This window comes from Cololabis saira, chromosome 1 (assembly GCF_033807715.1).
Source record: "Cololabis saira isolate AMF1-May2022 chromosome 1, fColSai1.1, whole genome shotgun sequence".
NCBI lineage: Eukaryota > Metazoa > Chordata > Actinopteri > Beloniformes > Belonidae > Cololabis > Cololabis saira.
Window position 1 is genome coordinate 56,434,380 of NC_084587.1, and position 20,853 is coordinate 56,455,232.

At 46.9% G+C, this 20,853-nt stretch overlaps 1 protein-coding gene across 9 annotated transcripts in view; it reads right to left on the reverse strand.

The window, feature by feature from the left end:
* Positions 1-20,853, reverse strand: part of LOC133449012 (son of sevenless homolog 1-like) — a 211,294-nt gene that overhangs the window by 113,357 nt on the left and 77,084 nt on the right. For 8 of the 9 annotated variants that reach the window (XM_061728139.1, XM_061728110.1, XM_061728132.1 and 5 more), the window contains one exon: positions 16,610-16,737. In XM_061728139.1, the coding sequence (XP_061584123.1) occupies positions 16,610-16,737 (128 nt within the window). Of the gene's footprint in view, positions 1-9,034; positions 9,069-16,609; positions 16,738-20,853 lie in introns of those variants that run through there. The other variant, XM_061728169.1, reaches the window with a different exon arrangement.

Consider the following 20,853-nt stretch of genomic DNA (forward strand, 5'->3'; position numbering starts at 1 on the left):
TTTTGCAGTGATCCATGTTACTTATCCTGTGAAGGACAGAGTCATATTGATAAGTTCAGAAAAGTGTTTTTTATTGTTGTGTTTTGATGTATTTGATGTAAGCCCAGTGGATATTTAAAGCTTACAGAAGGCTGCATTTAACTGCTGCTATGTCATTCCTGCAGTATTTCTGCAGGTGTTTTGGTCACTGCTATTATTTGTAATATATTATATTATTTGTAATCAGTACAATTATCTGTCCCCATATGATCAAATCCACCATCCCCCCTGATTTGTTTTTACAACTCGAATACTGCACAGATCACCTCATATTAGGGGGAGACATGAACTGTGTGTTATCACCAGCACTGGATCGCAGCTCACCCAGAACTACAACCTCATCTAAAGCAGCCCAGCATGGCTGACACCTAGAGGCTACTCTTACAACTCACCAGTAGGGGTGGAACAATATATCGTGCCACGAAATTTGGCGATACAAAAACGTCACGATACGTGTCGTGGAGGTGACAAACTGTATCGTGATATTGGGTTATTAATATTGTGTTTACTAGTATCTTATTGGTGCAGCGGGATCACGTGACGACCCGCGGACCAAAATTACGCTCAGAAGAAACTAGTACCGTTTTGTGTTCCCAATCACGGGACTCTTGCAGGGTTTTGAGCTCTGAACTTTTACTTCTAAGGTGAGCATGAACTTTTACTTCTAAGGTGAGCATGAACTTTTACTTCTAAGGTGAGCATGAATCAATCTTTTTTATGATGTAAAGATTGTGTCGTCCCCAAAGGTGGGAGGATGATACGATAACGGGGTTCACCTTACGGCCTCAGGCTGGAGCAGGTGAAGCTCTTAGCTCTGTCATGAGCTAAATAACAATCACGTTGTATTTGGAGTTTGGTACTTTTCAAACTTATAGCGCAGCACTCTGCCCTGAGTGCAGCGATTTGAGCTTGTAGATTTGCTATTTTTCAACAGCTACTTTACAATGTTTAAAGTAGGTGTTAAAAAATAGCAAATCTACAAGCTCATATCGCTGCACTCAGGGCAGAGTGCTGCGCTATAAGTTTGTAGATCTGCTATTTTTCAGCTGGTGGTGCATGTAAATGGCAGCAGATTACGTGCACGAGTGAATTAAGCACTTCTGTCATTTTACGTTTTATTTTTATGCTTTTATTTTGAAGAGCACCGTTCTTCCTCTGTTACTCCCGTTATTGACGAAGCTGTTCCCGTCCGAGTATGCTAACGCTGCTCCAGAGTTGGTAAAATATGCAAGCAAATGATTAACTTTTTTGTGTTGAAACTTATGAAAAGTTATTTTATTGTGGTTCGCCCCGTGTTTTTGTTTACATGTCTCAAATCTTTGCTTCTGTGAGGGTCTCTGGAAAAAAAAATGAGATTAAGGGCGATGGCCAAATGCAGATAATACTGGGGTCCTTGACATGCCAGTTTGAGATCTAAATATGTTGTTATATCGTTATTGAATGCACTGTATTTTTTATTTGTTGCATTGATTGACTGAATGTGCCTATATTTTCAACCCTGTGCCTAGTTTTATGTTTTACACTATGCAATACGTTTTACACTGTACAATATGTTTTTATACAGAACTTTATATTTTTTCTTTATCCTTTTGAAGAAAGAAAAGTCTTTGACAGATCACCTGTTTTGGCGTATTTGTTACAAGGTGGTGGTGGTGTGTGAGGAGGGATATGTGAGGGGGTGTGTGTGAGGGGGTGTGTGTGAGGGGGTATATGTGAGGGGGTGTGTGTGAGGGGGTATATGTGAGGGGGTGTGTGTGAGGGGGTGTGTGTGAGGGGGTATATGTGAGGGGGTGTGTGTGAGGGGGTATATGTGAGGGGGTGTGTGTGAGGAGGTGTGTGTGAGGGGGTGTGTGTGAGGGGGTGTGTGTGAGGGGGTGTGTGTGTGAGGGGGTGTGTGTGAGGGGGTGTGTGTGAGGGGGTGTGTGTGAGGGGGTATATGTGAGGGGGTGTGTGTGAGGGGGTGTGTGTGAGGGGGTATATGTGAGGGGGTATATGTGAGGGGGTGTGTGTGAGGGGGTGTGTGTGAGGGGGTATATGTGAGGGGGTGTGTGTGAGGAGGTGTGTGTGAGGGGGTGTGTGTGAGGAGGGATGTGTGAGGGGGTGTGTGTGAGGGGGTATATGTGAGGGGGTGTGTGTGAGGGGGTATATGTGAGGGGGTGTGTGTGAGGGGGTGTGTGTGAGGGGGTGTGTGTGAGGGGGTGTGTGTGAGGGGGTGTGTGTGAGGGGGTGTATGTGAGGGGGTGTGTGTGAGGGGGTGTGTGTGAGGGGGTATATGTGAGGGGGTATATGTGAGGGGGTGTGTGTGAGGGGGTGTGTGTGAGGGGGTATATGTGAGGGGGTGTGTGTGAGGGGGTATATGTGAGGGGGTGTGTGTGAGGAGGTGTGTGTGAGGGGGTGTGTGTGAGGGGGTGTGTGTGAGGGGGTATATGTGAGGGGGTATATGTGAGGGGGTGTGTGTGAGGGGGTGTGTGTGAGGGGGTATATGTGAGGGGGTGTGTGTGAGGAGGTGTGTGTGAGGGGGTGTGTGTGAGGAGGGATGTGTGAGGGGGTGTGTGTGAGGGGGTATATGTGAGGGGGTGTGTGTGAGGGGGTATATGTGAGGGGGTGTGTGTGTGAGGGGGTATATGTGAGGGGGTGTGTGTGAGGGGGTGTGTGTGAGGGGGTGTGTGTGAGGGGGTGTGTGTGAGGGGGTGTGTGTGAGGGGGTATATGTGAGGGGGTGTATGTGAGGGGGTGTGTGTGAGGGGGTGTGTGTGTGAGGGGGTGTGTGTGAGGGTGTGTGTGTGAGGGGGTGTGTGTGTGAGGGTGTGTGTGTGTGAGGGGGTGTGTGTGAGGAGGGATATGTAAGGGGGTGTGTGTGAGGGGGTGTGTGTGAGGGGGTGTGTGTGAGGGGGTGTGTGTGAGGGGGTGTGTGTGAGGGGGTGTGTGTGAGGGGGTGTATGTGTGAGGGGGTGTGTGTGAGGGGGTGTGTGTGAGGGGGTGTGTGTGAGGGGGTGTATGTGAGGGGGTGTGTGTGAGGGGGTGTGTGTGTGAGGGGGTGTGTGTGAGGGTGTGTGTGTGAGGGGGTGTGTGTGTGAGGGTGTGTGTGTGTGAGGGGGTGTGTGTGAGGAGGGATATGTGAGGGGGTGTGTGTGAGGGGGTGTGTGTGTGAGGGGGTGTGTGTGAGGGGGTGTGTGTGAGGGGGTGTGTGTGAGGGGGTGTGTGTGAGGGTGTGTGTGTGTGAGGGGGTGTGTGTGAGGGGGTATATGTGTGAGGGTGTGTGTGTGAGGAGGGATATGTGAGGGGGTGTGGTCCAACTTTCTAAAGGGGTAAAGGGGAGGTAATTATCAGACGTTTTGCCAATTGTTCAAATCTTTATAATTATAATCTACAATTACCAGGTAATATTATGGAAACAACACACGCTTTCTTTTACAGTCCAGTTTCACTTTAATTACTGGGTAAATATCAGCCAATTATTTCTGTACTTAATGAGGAAGTGCCAGGTAATATTATGGAAACAACACACGCTTTCTTTTACAGTCCAGTTTCACTTTAATTACTGAGTAAAAGCCAGGTAAAAATGTCTGTACTTATTGGGTAAATACTTAGGAAATAGAATTACTGGGCAAGTAACTACAAGGTAAGTACCTGGATTACCAGGTAAAGCATGGTAACTATCAGGTTAATTACAAGGTCAGTAGAGTCATTTACACCCTCGGGGGTACATGCACCAATCCATTGATAATACATAAATCAATAATGAATGGGTAAATACCCGGTAGTTATCCATGAAATGTATAGTAAATACAAGGTAACTACATGGTCATTGAAGTGTAATTAGCTGGTAACTACCTCAAATATAGGTTATCATTTCCTGGTAGTTTGCAGAAAAATACTTAGTAATTACCTGGTACTTACTTAGAAATAATTCATGTAATTTCAGAGTAATTACATGGTAAATTGACTGGTAGTTACCAATATTAACCTAGTAAATACCTGTAATTTCCCTCATAGTTCCCATCTAATGTCTTTGTAATTACCTAGTAATGTTTAGTTTAAACAACCAGGTATTTACCATGTTATTACACGGTAAATACACATAATTACATGGTACAAGAAAATACTTAATAATTACCTAGTACTTACTGAGTAAATTACCCGGTAGTTACCATGTAATTACCTTGTAAATACAAGGTACTACTAGGTAATTACAGTGTAATTACCATGGTATTACCTGGTTATTACTGTACTGTAAAAGAAAGGGTTACCGAATTAACCGAACTGTAAAAATGAATGTGCTACCTAGATTTTTGTATCTGTTCCAGTGTATTCCTGCATTTTTGACAAAATCCTTCTTTTAGCTTGTTGATAAATTGTTATATTCATTCATCTGGAATAAAAAAGAATCCACGAATACAAAAGACAATTTTACAGAGACACCGTAAACATGGAGAATTATCCCTACCCAACTTTCAGTACTATTACTGGTCGGCCAATGTACAGGACTGTCTCAGAAAATTAGAATATTGTGATAAAGTTCTTTATTTTCTGTAATGCAATTAAAAAAACTAAAATGTCATACATTCTGGATTCATTACAAATCAACCGAAATATTGCAAGCCTTTAATTATTTTAATATCCACTAACATGACCTTCAACCTCCACCAACATGACCTCCAACCTCCACCAACATGACCTTCAACCTCCACTAACATGACCTCCAACCTCCACTAACATGACCTCCAACCTCCACTAACATGACCTTCAACCTCCACTAACATGACCTCCAACCTCCACTAACATGACCTCCAACCTCCACTAACATGACCTTCAACCTCCACTAACATGACCTCCAACCTCCACTAACATGACCTCCAACCTCCACCAACATGACCTCCAACCTCCACTAACATGACCTCCAACCTCCACTAACATGACCTTCAACCTCCACTAACATGACCTTCAACCTCCACTAACATGACCTCCACTAACATGACCTCCAACCTCCACTAACATGACCTCCAACCTCCACTAACATGACCTCCAACCTCCACTAACATGACCTCCAACCTCCACTAACATGACCTCCAACCTCCACCAACATGACCCTCAACCTCCACTAACATGACCTCCAACCTCCACTAACATGACCTCCAACCTCCACTAACATGACCTTCAACCTCCACTAACATGACCTCCAACCTCCACTAACATGACCTTCAACCTCCACCAACATGACCCTCAACCTCCACTAACATGACCTCCAACCTCCACTAACATGACCTCCAACCTCCACCAACATGACCTCCAACCTCCACTAACATGACCTCCAACCTCCACCAACATGACCCTCAACCTCCACCAACATGACCTTCAACCTCCACTAACATGACCTCCAACCTCCACTAACATGACCTCCAACCTCCACCAACATGACCTTCAACCTCCACTAACATGACCTCCAACCTCCACCAACATGACCTCCAACCTCCACTAACATGACCTCCAACCTCCACTAACATGACCTTCAACCTCCACCAACATGACCTCCAACCTCCACTAACATGACCTCCAACCTCCACTAACATGACCTTCAACCTCCACCAACATGACCTCCAACCTCCACTAACATGACCTTCAACCTCCACCAACATGACCTCCAACCTCCACTAACATGACCTTCAACCTCCACTAACATGACCTTCAACCTCCACTAACATGACCCTCAACCTCAACCAACATGACCTTCAACCTCCACCAACATGACCTCCAACCTCCACTAACATGACCTTCAACCTCCACCAACATGACCTCCAACCTCCACTAACATGACCTTCAACCTCCACTAACATGACCTTCAACCTCCACTAACATGACCCTCAACCTCAACCAACATGACCTTCAACCTCCACTAAAATACAACAGCAACACGACAAACCTGCGGATCATGTTGACACAGAACTCTTATGTGTTTTTTTTTATTTTAACTTTTGTACTACAGTACAACTGCACAAGTGAGCCATTATGGCTCAAACAACATTAAAATGGCGACGATGGCAAGCGTTTGGACTCATTTTGAATTTCCATTTAAAGAAGGAACACGAGAAACGGACAAAAGTAGGGAGGTGTGTAAAGCTGCTTTCACATGGAGAGCACAGACCACCGCCGGCGATCCCATTCATTGTGTATGTGCTACCGCGGTGCAAGAGCGGGCCGCTTTGCCGCCGAGCTCAGCGGCCCACGAGAGGCGCCACCACGGCGTTTGTGCCGCGCCTGCCTGCCCGAATTGAACATTTTTTAATTTCACCGTGCCGCGCTGTGACGACATCTCGGCACGTCCAATAGGAGAGAAGGTGGTGGAGGCTGCGCCGACTCTGCGCCGACTCTGCGCCGACTCTGCGCCGACTCTGCGCCGACTCTGCGCCGACTCTGCGCCGACTCTGCGCCGACTCTGCGCCGACTCTGCGCCGACTCTGCGCCGACTCTGGGGGAGAGTCTGCGCCGACTCTGGGGGAGAGTCTGCGACGACTCTGCGACGACTCCGCGACGACGCCGCGTCCTACCCGGCGGTGGACGCGGCGCAAACTGCGCTTCACTCCGCGCCGACTCCGCGTCCTACCCGGCGGTGGACGCGGCGCAAACTGCGCTTTATGTGAAAGCAGCTTAAGTTGTGCCAGGCAGAACTAAAATACAACAGCAACACGACAAACCTGCGGATCATGTTGACACAGAACTGTTATGTGTTTTTTTTTATTTTAACTTTTGTACTACAGTACAACTGCACAAGTGAGCCATTATGGTACTGCTAAGTTTAATTTCTCAGTTCATTTCTATGTGAAGTAACATGCCACGTATTATAGACATGAAAATAAAAATAATGAAAAATTGCCAACAGATATTTGTGTATTTCTACGTCTTACTGAATCGATATCGAAGCATTTAAATCAATATTGAATCGAAATCGAATCGAGTAAGCCCCAGTAAGGAAGCCCCCCACCAGCAGCAAAGGATCCCCAGCCCATTTCCTGGAGGTAACAAGGCCCAGAACAGGCCACGCGATGCGCTGGTGCCTTGAGCTCCAGGGTGCCTTGTGCTCCAGGGATCCCTGGCACCGGGCAGGTAGAGCAGCAGGGGAGGGGTCCGCATCTTCACCTTTCATAGTTGACGTTTGATCTTAATAATAATATTTAAATCGGCAGCAGATAAAAAAGGTTACTTAAAATTAGTGATGCACCGATTGTTCGGTAACCGAAATTGTTCGGCCGAAAATGGCAAAAAAACACTTTAGGTGTTCGGTGGAATAAGTGGGAAAAAAAACGAACAATTAATAACGGCGTTGTAATATAAGGAAATAGACTGGCCGCTCCGTAACTGTTGCGCACCACATAAATCGTTGGCCAACCAAAAACTAACCACATAACGCTCCCGTAATGGTTGCGCACCACATAAATCGTTGGCCAACCAAAAACTAACCACATAAGAATTTTACCAACATTCACCAGCAGGTGGAACCAAAACAACATAAATCAATCTATTACAGGTGCGTTTAGATGAGGAAATCAAACAGCGAAGAGCGTGGAGTGAAGTGGTGCAAACATGTCAGCAGTGTGGAAGTATTTTAGAGTGGCAAAGAATAAAGAATGGCTGTTTGCAATGAATGTTCTGCTCAAATATCTAGAGGGGGCACATCTGCAAAGTCTTTCAGCTACAAGTTTGATTTATCATTTGAAATGATAAAAAACCCTGAGCGCTTTAATGCATTTTTATTGTTTTAAGGCCTATGTTACAATGTTCAGTAAGTTAAGCTCAACGATGGCCAAAAAATTTATTTTGCTAATTTATTTATTTTAAATTATTGTTCTTTGCTGGTATAATGTCTGCTGGAATATTTAAGAAATGCTGGGAAATTAAAAAATGTTCAGTTTTTTATGTTCAACAAATGTTTTCTACCTTGTAATTTTGTAAAAGATTTTTTTTCTTTTAAAAGCATGCCTAAATCAAATTTATTTGATTTATGCAATGGTGAAAAAATTGGCAAAATAAATGAAAAACTGCGAAGAACCATGTTTAGGTATTGTTCGGTATTCAGCCAAGTGTTTATTATTATTTTCGGTTTCGGTTTGGGCCACAAATTTTCATTTCGGTGCATCACTACTTAAAATGCTATAAAAGGATACGGTAGCCATCGCGTTAAAAACACGTTGAAACAAGACAAACAAAAACAAACAAATGCAGAGAGTGCGTGCGTGCGACCGTCCGCCATCACCCTTTTACTGCAACCGAGAACAAAGCCAGCGTCCCATCGGACGATAGCTGGCTTTAAACAGTTTCATTTGACCTAACCGGCTTCATTTGACATAAACTGTTTAATTTGACCTCAAAGGGCTTCAATTTGCAAAACTGCACCCGGCAGCAAGACCTCATGGAAATGACTGGGAAAATGAAACCCAATTCATCATGTAGTCACAACAACCTTTACTTTACAGAGAATATAATCAGTGACATGTTGACATATCCAAGTCTCATTAGGCATTATTCAGTTAAAATTGATCAAAATGTATATGTTTGTCAAGATGGTAGCTTATTCTTTTGTAGTCTCCACTCAGAAACAGAGACATAAACGACTCAGAGTCTTGTGATTGATGAATCTAGTGGAATCTGTCTAAGATCAGAGCTGGACTACAGAAAGTTTTTTTAGTTCAGGGAGTTTTAGTCAGAGTGGTCATCTTGGTCAACCTGTTGGTTTCTATACGACCCTCCCAGGGTCGGAGCTTCCTGCTCCGCTGACGCAGCACACATTCACTTCACATACATCAGTGATCGATCAGGCGTGGGCCAGGTCAGAGTTATTGATCAGGTGGTCAGGCGGCTGTGAGTAGAACTACGTGTGATTGGGAGTTAGTTAGGCTACTCTGATTGTTGAGAAGACTGATCCTTCTTCATTGGGTCGTTTTAGATGCTCATCGTGTGTCAGAATGGTGAGCTCTGATTGGACGACGGAGTCCTGTACCAACCAGCAATGTCTGACTGCATGCAAGTCCAACAGGAAGTGAGGTCACAGCAGACGGACCTTGGACGTTGGTTCGGACAGACGGCAGCACTGTGACAGAGACGCAGCAACATCGTTACAGCGTGTCGTCATGGTGACATCAGGACACGTATGACGGTGCAGCGAGCTGCCCCTTTAAAGGTCAGTGAGGTTGTTGTTCCAGAAGCACGTTAAGCAGTTTAAACATAAACCCCTGAAATATGCAGCTGTGGGGGAGGGGCGTCCTGAACCGGGAGTGATCCGGCACCACCGGCTCAAATCTGCCCCGGCCACAGTTTACCTGCTCACTGACGCTTTACTGCCCAGTCCAACTACAACACCTGACGCTTTACTGCTTCTCTACAGACCACTAGGACCTGGATCCAGACCTGCAGGTCCTCTACAGACCACTAGGACCTGGATCCAGACCTGCAGGTCCTCTACAGACCACCAGGACCTGGATCCAGACCTGCAGGTCCTCTACAGACCACTAGGACCTGGATCCAGACCAGATCCCTAATGAGCCACTGCAGCTGCACGTTCTCTGTTGACCTTCATCAGCCCTTGTGGGGTCCAGGTCCTCTGGTTGAACCTTCACCCAGGACCATACCAGGACCCCTCTGGGTTCACTAACCCACCTGCAGTGGATTGCGTAGACCACTTGGGTCTGTGGTCACAGGTACCAGACGACTGAGAAGGTCCGGTTCTCTGTCTTGGTCGTCATCTCAAACTATAGCCCTCTTCAGTAAACCTGCGGTTTGTTGAGTTCTCTTACAGTCCATGATTCTGAAACCAGGATTCTGGTCACATCCATCAACAGAACATGTTGTCCAAGTACAAACAACAGTGATATTCTGAAGGTCTTACAATCTTACAACCTCCAACACTTCCCAATGCACATTTACCTCACAACAAAAACGGAGCTAGGATCTCTGCTGCTTCCTGTCTCCTGATTGGTCCTCTGACGGTCTGAGGATCAGCTGATGTTGAAACCAACCACTGCTGAAACTGCATGTGCAATGTTACACATTTTATGGTAAAAGTTTGAGTTAGTGACTGTGTTTCCATGCATCAATAACCCTTTTAAAACCCGAATATTGGCAATAACCTGAATTTGCACGGCCATGTAAACACCAATAACCCCTTTGAATAACCCGAATTTGCTCATATTGAGGTTTTTAAAAACCCCAATATGACCCCTGGGTTACTCCTTTAAAAACCTGAATATTGGGTCATGTAAACACCAAACAGAATATCCCCATCAAACGGAACAGGAATTTGTTTTCTGCACATGCTCTGTTCACAAGGAATCCTGGTCTTTTGAGTCCAGGAAGTTCTTCTAAACACGGAGAAACAAGACCAGGAGGAGACTAATCACTTCATAAATGTAATGAAGGATATGAACATTTCTGCATTTGTAGACGGTAGAAAGTACCGGGATAGAAGATTTACAAGAAGGTGAGAGAAAAGTTGCGCGAAGCAGCATTTGTTTTGGATTTGGATACAGGAAGAAGAAGCAGAAATGATGGTTATTCCGTCATCACGTTCTCCGTGCGTCGCTGGTTTGATCCAGATTTCCCGACTGATTAATTACCATGTAAACGGAATATTCAGAATGTTTCAGTAACCGGAATATTAGCAATAACCAGAAATTTGACTGCATGTAAACGTAGTCACAGACTTCATCCTGACTTCTCTCAACGTTCCAAAGACATTGATGCAGATTGCAGCAGGGTGCAACTTTTACCATAAAGTTTTTAACAGAGATGCACTGCACTTTTCAGAAGCTGGGCTGAACATCAGTGGATCTGTTTTCCATCAGAAGGTTCAGTCCTTGGAGGGCTACCCACCCGCTGGATCTGACCAGTGCTGCTGTTAGTCACATGACCAGTGGCCACTTCCTGCTAGCCCAGCCTGATCATTGGTCAGGTCAATAGGTGACCTGAGCAGGTTTACTTGCCTCTCAGCTGTCTGTGGCTGGACCACAAACCCCTGGAGAACACTTAGGTCCAGGGACAGGTGAGGCTGCAGATATGAACAGTTTTCAATAAAAATCATGACGTCTCAAATCAAACATCTACCTTCAACCGCTTACAGACCTCCACTCAGGCCGACGCCATCGCCAACAAAGACAGAAGAAAGGAAGGTGAATTACATCCTCAGGTCCTCCTGGCGGTCACCTGTCCTACTCCTCATCCTCGTCTTTGTCCTCGAGTAGACCCAAACTTTTCTGAACAGCAACTTTCCGCCCTCTCAACTCTGAGTTCCAACTGAGAACAATAAGCTGCAGAGGCTCCGCCCACGGCCTGACGGTACTTCCTATCAACCCCACCTCCATCCTGACCACCCCTCCCCCACCAGGATTTATTTTGGTCTGAAGGGAAACAGAGGAAGGGAGGTGTCACACTGAGGGAGAAGAGTGTGTTTGTACGGCATGTAGAAATAAAGCTAAACCATCACAAAAACAACTAGGATTCCTCCAACTACAACCCTGCCCCTGCACTAAACACAGCCCTCAACCTCCACTAACATGACCTCCAACCTCCACTAACATGACCCTCAACCTCCACCAACATGACCTCCAACCTCCACCAACATGACCTCCAACCTCCACCAACATGACCCTCAACCTCCACCAACATGACCTCCAACCTCCACCAACATGACCTCCAACCTCCACCAACATGACCTCCAACCTCCACTAACATGACCTTCAACCTCCACCAACATGACCCTCAACCTCCACCAACATGACCTCCAACCTCCACCAACATGACCTCCAACCTCCACTAACATGACCTCCAACCTCCACTAACATGACCTCCAACCTCCACTAACATGACCTCCAACCTCCACCAACATGACCTCCAACCTCCACTAACATGACCTCCAACCTCCACCAACATGACCTCCAACCTCCACTAACATGACCTCCAACCTCCACCAACATGACCTCCAACCTCCACTAACATGACCTCCAACCTCCACCAACATGACCTTCAACCTCCACTAACATGACCTCCAACCTCCACCAACATGACCTCCAACCTCCACTAACATGACCTCCAACCTCCACCAACATGACCTCCAACCTCCACTAACATGACCTCCAACCTCCACCAACATGACCTCCAACCTCCACTAACATGACCTCCAACCTCCACCAACATGACCTTCAACCTCCACTAACATGACCTTCAACCTCCACTAACATGACCTCCAACCTCCACCAACATGACCTCCAACCTCCACTAACATGACCTTCAACCTCCACCAACATGACCTCCAACCTCCACTAACATGACCTCCAACCTCCACTAACATGACCTCCAACCTCCACTAACATGACCTCCAACCTCCACTAACATGACCTCCAACCTCCACTAACATGACCTCCAACCTCCACTAACATGACCTCCAACCTCCACCAACATGACCTTCAACCTCCACTAACATGACCTTCAACCTCCACTAACATGACCTTCAACCTCCACCAACATGACCTCCAACCTCCACTAACATGACCTCCAACCTCCACTAACATGACCTCCAACCTCCACTAACATGACCTTCAACCTCCACTAACATGACCTCCAACCTCCACCAACATGACCTCCAACCTCCACCAACATGACCTCCAACCTCCACTAACATGACCTCCAACCTCCACCAACATGACCTCCAACCTCCACCAACATGACCTCCAACCTCCACTAACATGACCTCCAACCTCCACTAACATGACCTCCAACCTCCACCAACATGACCTCCAACCTCCACTAACATGACCTCCAACCTCCACCAACATGACCTTCAACCTCCACTAACATGACCTTCAACCTCCACTAACATGACCTTCAACCTCCACCAACATGACCTCCAACCTCCACTAACATGACCTCCAACCTCCACTAACATGACCTCCAACCTCCACTAACATGACCTCCAACCTCCACTAACATGACCTCCAACCTCCACTAACATGACCCTCAACCTCCACTGACATGACCTCCAACCTCCACTAACATGACCTTCAACCTCCACTAACATGACCTCCAACCTCCACTAACATGACCTCCAACCTCCACCAACATGACCTTCAACCTCCACTAACATGACCTTCAACCTCCACTAACATGACCTTCAACCTCCACCAACATGACCTCCAACCTCCACTAACATGACCTCCAACCTCCACTAACATGACCTCCAACCTCCACTAACATGACCTCCAACCTCCACTAACATGACCTTCAACCTCCACTAACATGACCTCCAACCTCCACTAACATGACCTCCAACCTCCACTAACATGACCTCCAACCTCCACTAACATGACCTCCAACCTCCACCAACATGACCCTCAACCTCCACTAACATGACCTTCAACCTCCACTAACATGACCTTCAACCTCCACTAACATGACCTCCAACCTCCACTAACATGACCTCCAACCTCCACTAACATGACCTCCAACCTCCACCAACATGACCCTCAACCTCCACCAACATGACCTTCAACCTCCACTAACATGACCTCCAACCTCCACCAACATGACCTTCAACCTCCACTAACATGACCTCCAACCTCCACTAACATGACCTTCAACCTCCACTAACATGACCTTCAACCTCCACTAACATGACCTTCAACCTCCACTAACATGACCTCCAACCTCCACTAACATGACCTCCAACCTCCACTAACATGACCTCCACTAACATGACCCTCAACCTCCACTAACATGACCTCCAACCTCCACTAACATGACCTCCACTAACATGACCCTCAACCTCCACTAACATGACCTCCAACCTCCACTAACATGACCCTCAACCTCCACCAACATGACCTCCAACCTCCACTAACATGACCTCCAACCTCCACCAACATGACCTCCAACCTCCACCAACATGACCCTCAACCTCCACCAACATGACCTCCAACCTCCACCAACATGACCTCCAACCTCCACTAACATGACCTCCAACCTCCACCAACATGACCTTCAACCTCCACTAACATGACCTTCAACCTCCACTAACATGACCTTCAACCTCCACCAACATGACCTCCAACCTCCACTAACATGACCTTCAACCTCCACTAACATGACCTCCAACCTCCACTAACATGACCTCCAACCTCCACTAACATGACCTCCAACCTCCACTAACATGACCTCCAACCTCCACTAACATGACCTTCAACCTCCACTAACATGACCTCCAACCTCCACCAACATGACCTCCAACCTCCACCAACATGACCCTCAACCTCCACTAACATGACCTTCAACCTCCACTAACATGACCTCCAACCTCCACCAACATGACCTCCAACATCCACTAACATGACCTTCAACCTCCACTAACATGACCTCCAACCTCCACTAACATGACCTCCAACCTCCACTAACATGACCTCCAACCTCCACTAACATGACCTCCAACCTCCACTAACATGACCTCCAACCTCCACTAACATGACCTCCAACCTCCACCAACATGACCTCCAACCTCCACTAACATGACCTCCAACCTCCACCAACATGACCTCCAACCTCCACCAGCATGACCTTCAACCTCCACTAACATGACCTTCAACCTCCACTAACATGACCTTCAACCTCCACTAACATGACCTCCAACCTCCACCAACATGACCTCCAACCTCCACTAACATGACCTTCAACCTCCACTAACATGACCTCCAACCTCCACCAACATGACCTCCAACCTCCACTAACATGACCTCCAACCTCCACCAACATGACCTCCAACCTCCACCAGCATGACCTTCAACCTCCACTAACATGACCTTCAACCTCCACTAACATGACCTTCAACCTCCACTAACATGACCTTCAACCTCCACTAACATGACCCTCAACCTCCACTAACATGACCTTCAACCTCCACTAACATGACCTTCAACCTCCACTAACATGACCTTCAACCTCCACCAACATGACCTTCAACCTCCACTAACATGACCTTCAACCTCCACTAACATGACCTTCAACCTCCACCAACATGACCTTCAACCTCCACTAACATGACCTTCAACCTCCACTAACATGACCTTCAACCTCCACTAACATGACCTTCAACCTCCACCAACATGACCTTCAACCTCCACTAACATGACCTTCAACCTCCACGAACATGACCTTCAACCTCCACTAACATGACCCTCAACCTCCACCAACATGACCTTCAACCTCCACCAACATGACCTCCAACCTCCACGAACATGACCTTCAACCTCCACTAACATGACCTTCAACCTACAACAACTATGACCCTTAACCTCCCATTTACCGTACTCCTGGTTAGACTTGATAGCTTGGAGCACAATTAATTAATAATATCATTTCAAACTCATGGGCAGATGTAGCAGCACCAGGAACTCACTGGCCTGCTACTTTCTCAGTGGTGATCAGTGTATCAATTCATTAATCCATAAGATGAGCCACTTTCATTTTGGGAGGTTTTTTCTGCTCCTAAAATCCCTCGAGTTAAAATGTTTTTACTCCAAACAGATGTTGAAGTCAGTAAATCTTTTCTATTGGCATCCAGCCATACTTGAGGGATTCTGGAAGATGGATGTCTATGATGTCCATGGAGGGTCATTGGATCAACAACTTTACTCTAAATCTTCTGATTATTTATGTCAGCCAGTAACTCATCTGGTGGGCCTCCTACATCAGAACCAAGGAGACAGTTGATCCACATGTGTTCCAAGTGTGGTCTAGGTGTATTCAATTTAATTCAATTCAACTATATTCGCATAGCACCAAATCACAACAAATGTCATCTTAAGGCACTTCAGCAATGGAGTTCAACTCATTCCAAATTAATCCAGTTAACACAACCAATACAATGACAACAATTGTCATTTGTTCGGAATTGTTTCCTTATAAATATAAATTGTTATTTATAAGGAAACCAAAAGATTCCATCAACAGGTGTGTTCCCAATATGGTCTAGGTGTGTTACAGGTGTGTTCCAAGTGTGAGCCATCGTTCCTGTAGTTTCTTGTGCTGGCCCCCCTTTTTTCTCTTTTGTGCATGTTTGCAGGCCGGAGCTTCGGGAGCTGCGTGCTGGCCTGCGGTCCCGCACGCACAATAGTTGTCCTTATCTCTTTGATTCAATGTGACCGGAAAAAGTCGGATAAACCATTCAGGAAAAAGTTGCGAATTAGCGGTCACGCGGGGTACTGCACCGTGGAGAAATGGAGTGACGGAGAAGTCCGAAGGTTCACGACGGCGTCACGGTGACGGCGTGTGCTCTGCGTTGGTTTGACGCAGAACCATAATTCAGGCTTAGAGGGGAGTTTTTCTTGCCACTGTTTGGCTTAAGGCTTTTCTCCCACTAGGGGAGTTTTTGCCTGCCATTGTTTATGTAATAATTGCTCGGGGGTTTATGTTCTGGGTCTCTGGAAAACCCATAGAGACAACATCTGTTGTATTAGACGCTATACAAATAAAATTGAATTTAACTGAATATAGCCAGGTGAGTTCCAGTTGTGTTGCAGGTGTGGTGCACCTGCGCCTACCTCAGCCTCCTCTTGGCCAGGTTCCTGGAGCAGGTCCTCTCCATGCTGCTCTGCAGGTTCAGCAGCGCCGTGATGGCCTGCTTCAGACACTCCTTGTCCTCCTGATCCTCACTCTTCTCCTCCAATTGCTATGGAAACACAAAGGGGTGGACCAACATCAGAAACACCCGCACAGGTACACTCCAGACTACAAAGCTAGAAAACTGTACAAAATCATGCCAAAGATCCTGGGCAGGTCCAGGACCAGATGCAGAATTAGTGCAGTTGAGAAGAGTTTAGAGATTCTGTCAAAGAGTCCCAGTCCAAGTCCTGGATGAGAACCAGAACAGAACAGACCCTCTCTGAGTCTTCAGCTGTGAGATAATCTGGAGAACATGACTGGAGGGATTTCAAAGGTTTAACCAGAGCCAGGAGAAAGGCGCTTACAGCTCCACACTGGAAAGTCCTGGAACAGGACTGGTCCTGTCTTGACACACCACTTTTGTACTTGGAATGTCAAAAGTTACAGCTCTGGTAGTCAACTGACTTATTTCAGCTGTCTGCTGTATGACAGTAGAAGACCATTCTGATATGGAAGCATCCAATCAGATGGCCTGCAGTCTGAAGCTGGAGGCAGCAGCTGCAGGCAGGTGGGGGCTGTAGCCAGGTGGGGGCTGGAGCCAGGTGGGTGCTGCAGGCAGGTGGGGGCTGGAGCCAGGTGGGGGCTGCAGGCAGGTGGGGGCTGCAGGCAGGTGGGGGCTGTAGCCAGGTGGGGGCTGGAGCCAGGTGGGTGCTGCAGGCAGGTGGGGGCTGTAGCCAGGTGGGGGCTGGAGCCAGGTGGGTGCTGCAGGCAGGTGGGGGCTGGAGCCAGGTGGGGGCTGGAGCCAGGTGGGTGCTGCAGGCAGGTGGGGGCTGGAGCCAGGTGGGGGCTGCAGGCAGGTGGGGGCTGCAGGCAGGTGGGGGCTGTAGCCAGGTGGGGGCTGGAGCCAGGTGGGTGCTGCAGGCAGGTGGGGGCTGGAGCCAGGTGGGGGCTGCAGGCAGGTGGGGGCTGTAGCCAGGTGGGGGCTGGAGCCAGGTGGGGGCTGCAGGCAGGTGGGGGCTGTAGCCAGGTGGGGGCTGTAGCCAGGTGGGGGCTGGAGCCAGGTGGGGGCTGCAGACAGGTGGGGGCTGGAGCCAGGTTTTCTTGTAAATTCAGTGTTGCCGTCATCACCACTGTATGGTGCTGGAGAGGGTTTTGCCTGCTGAAGGATCCAGGGAGAATGGGGAGGGGTGCTGCAGTACCCTCTACTGGCAGAAAAACTAAATTACTAGGCAAATCTAAATAATGCAACAAAAAAATAAAACAACTGGTGTTTATCATGGAAGATGTTCATTTCTGTGTTTTATATCTTCTTCAGTAAAATATAGATCCCTCTGTTCTGATTCAGTAAGTTGATGTCTAGAATCTAACAGCTTTAAGTTTTTTTCCTACAGTTATTTAAAATAAAATCACAATATTTAGTCTTGTTCATAGTAAAAGAATATATTGTATCGTTGCCCCTGTATTGTGATACATATCCTATCGCCATATACTTGCCAATACAGACCTTATGAGCCTAGAAACAGCTGGAAACTAGATTTTATGACTTTAGATTGACGGCCTACGCACATTCAGCGCAGCCAGACGTGCAAACGCGCAGAAAATGTTTCCATTACACTTCTGCGATCACTGACCCGTCTGTAAATCCACCTCATGAAAACGTAAAAAGGTTTTTGTGATATTTGGCAGTGTTTTGAGCAAGAGGTGTTTATGAAAGTAAATCTGTGTATTTGGATTTTGAAAGATAAAAGTGATTGAATTTCTAGCACTTACTATTGATGCATTGAAATTACCAGCACAACAAGAACAATGGAGAACAATGATGGCTATGAGATACTTACAGTGGGGGCAAAAAAATATTTAGTCAGCCACCAATTGTGCAAGTTCACCCAACTTAAAAAGATGAGAGAAGCCTGTAATTTTCATCATAGGTAACTTCAACTAGCTTTTTAGGGCACTGCACTTTTTAGTTTCACCTTTTATCTTTAATTTTTTATCTTATATGGGTGTTTGGCTTTTGGGGTGTTTGATTTGTAAATGACAGTGCTGTGTGTGTGAGATGGAGATGTCAATTTCCCCGAGGGAACCTCCCAAAGGGATCAATAAAGTGATCTGAATATGAATCTGAATGAGAGACAGAATGGGGGGGAAAGAATCCAGGAAATCACATTGTAGGATTTTTACTGAATTAATTGGTAAATTCCTGGGTAAAATAAGTATTTGGTCACCTACAAACAAGCAAGATTTCTGTCTTTCACAGACCTGTAACTTCTTCTTTAAGAGGCTCCTCTGTCCTCCACTTGTTACCTCTATTAATGACACCTGTTTTAACTGGTTATCAGTATAAAAGACACCTGTTTTAACTGGTTATCAGTGTAAAAGACACCTGTTTTAACTGGTTATCAGTATAAAAGACACCTGTCCACAACCTCAAACAGTCACACTCCAAACTCCACTATGGCCGAGACCAAAGAGCTGTCAAAGGACGTGAGAAACTAAATTGTAGAACCTGCACCAGCTGGGAAGACTGAATCTGCAATAGGGAAGCAGCTTGGAATGAAGAAATCAACTGTGAGAGCAATTATTAGAAAATGGAAGACATACAAGACACTGATAATCTCCCTCCATCTGGGGATCCAAGATCTCACCCCGGGGGGTAAAAATGATCAAGAACGGTGAGTAAAGATCCCAGAACCACACGGGGACCTAGTGAAGGACCTGCAGAGAGCTGGGACCAGAGTAACAAAGGAACCATCAGTAACTCACTACGATCAGGGACTCAGATCCTGCAGAGAGCTGGGACCAGAGTAACAAAGGAACCATCAGTAACACACTACGATCAGGGACTCAGATCCTGCAGAGAGCTGGGACCAGAGTAACAAAGGAACCATCAGTAACTCACTACGATCAGGGACTCAGATCCTGCAGAGAGCTGGGACCAGAGTAACAAAGGAACCATCAGTAACACACTACGATCAGGGACTCAGATCCTGCAGGGCCAGACGTTCCCCCCTGCTGAAGACAGTACATGTTCAGGCCTGATGTTTAAAGAGAGCATTAGGATGATGCAGAAGAGGATTGGGAGAATGTTACATGGTCAGATGAAACTAAAATAGAACTTTTTGATAGAAACAACTTGAAACATCATGGTTTGGGGATGTTTTTCTGCAAAGGGACCAGGACGACTGATCTGTGTAGGGAAAGAATGAATGGGGCCATGTATGGTGAGATTGTGAGTGAAAACCTCCTTCCATCAGCAGGTATTGAAGATGAAACGTGGCTGGGTATTTCAGCAGGACAATGATCCAAACACATCGCCCGGGTAATGAAGGAGTGACTTCATAAGAAACATTTCAAGGTCCTGGAGTGTTCTAGCCAGTCTCCAGATCTCAACCCCATAGAAAATCTTTGGAGGGAGTTGAAAGTTCGTGTTGCCCAGCGACAGCCCCAAAACATCACTGCTCTAGAGGAGATCATGGAGGAACAAACCAATCACTGCTCTAGAGGAGATCATGGAGGAACGGACCAATCACTGCTCTAGAGGAGATCATGGAGGAACGGACCAATCACTGCTCTAGAGGAGATCTGCATGGAGGAACGGACCAATCACTGCTCTAGAGGAGATCATGGAGGAACGGGCCAATCACTGCTCTAGAGGAGATCTGCATGGAGGAACGGACCAATCACTGCTCTAGAGGAGATCATGGAGGAACGGACCAATCACTGCTCTAGAGGAGATCTGCATGGAGGAACGGACCAATCACTGCTCTAGAGGAGATCTGCATGGAGGAACGGACCAATCACTGCTCTAGAGGAGATCATGGAGGAACGGACCAATCACTGCTCTAGAGGAGATCATGGAGGAACGGACCAATCACTGCTCTAGAGGAGATCATGGAGGAACGGACCAATCACTGCTCTAGAGGAGATCATGGAGGAACGGACCAATCACTGCTCTAGAGGAGATCATGGAGGAACGGACCAATCACTGCTCTAGAGGAGATCATGGAGGAACGAACCAATCACTGCTCTAGAGGAGATCATGGAGGAACGGACCAATCACTGCTCTAGAGGAGATCTGCATGAAGGAACGGACCAATCACTGCTCTAGAGGAGATCTGCATGGAGGAACGGACCAATCACTGCTCTAGAGGAGATCTGCATGGAGGAACGGACCAATCATTGC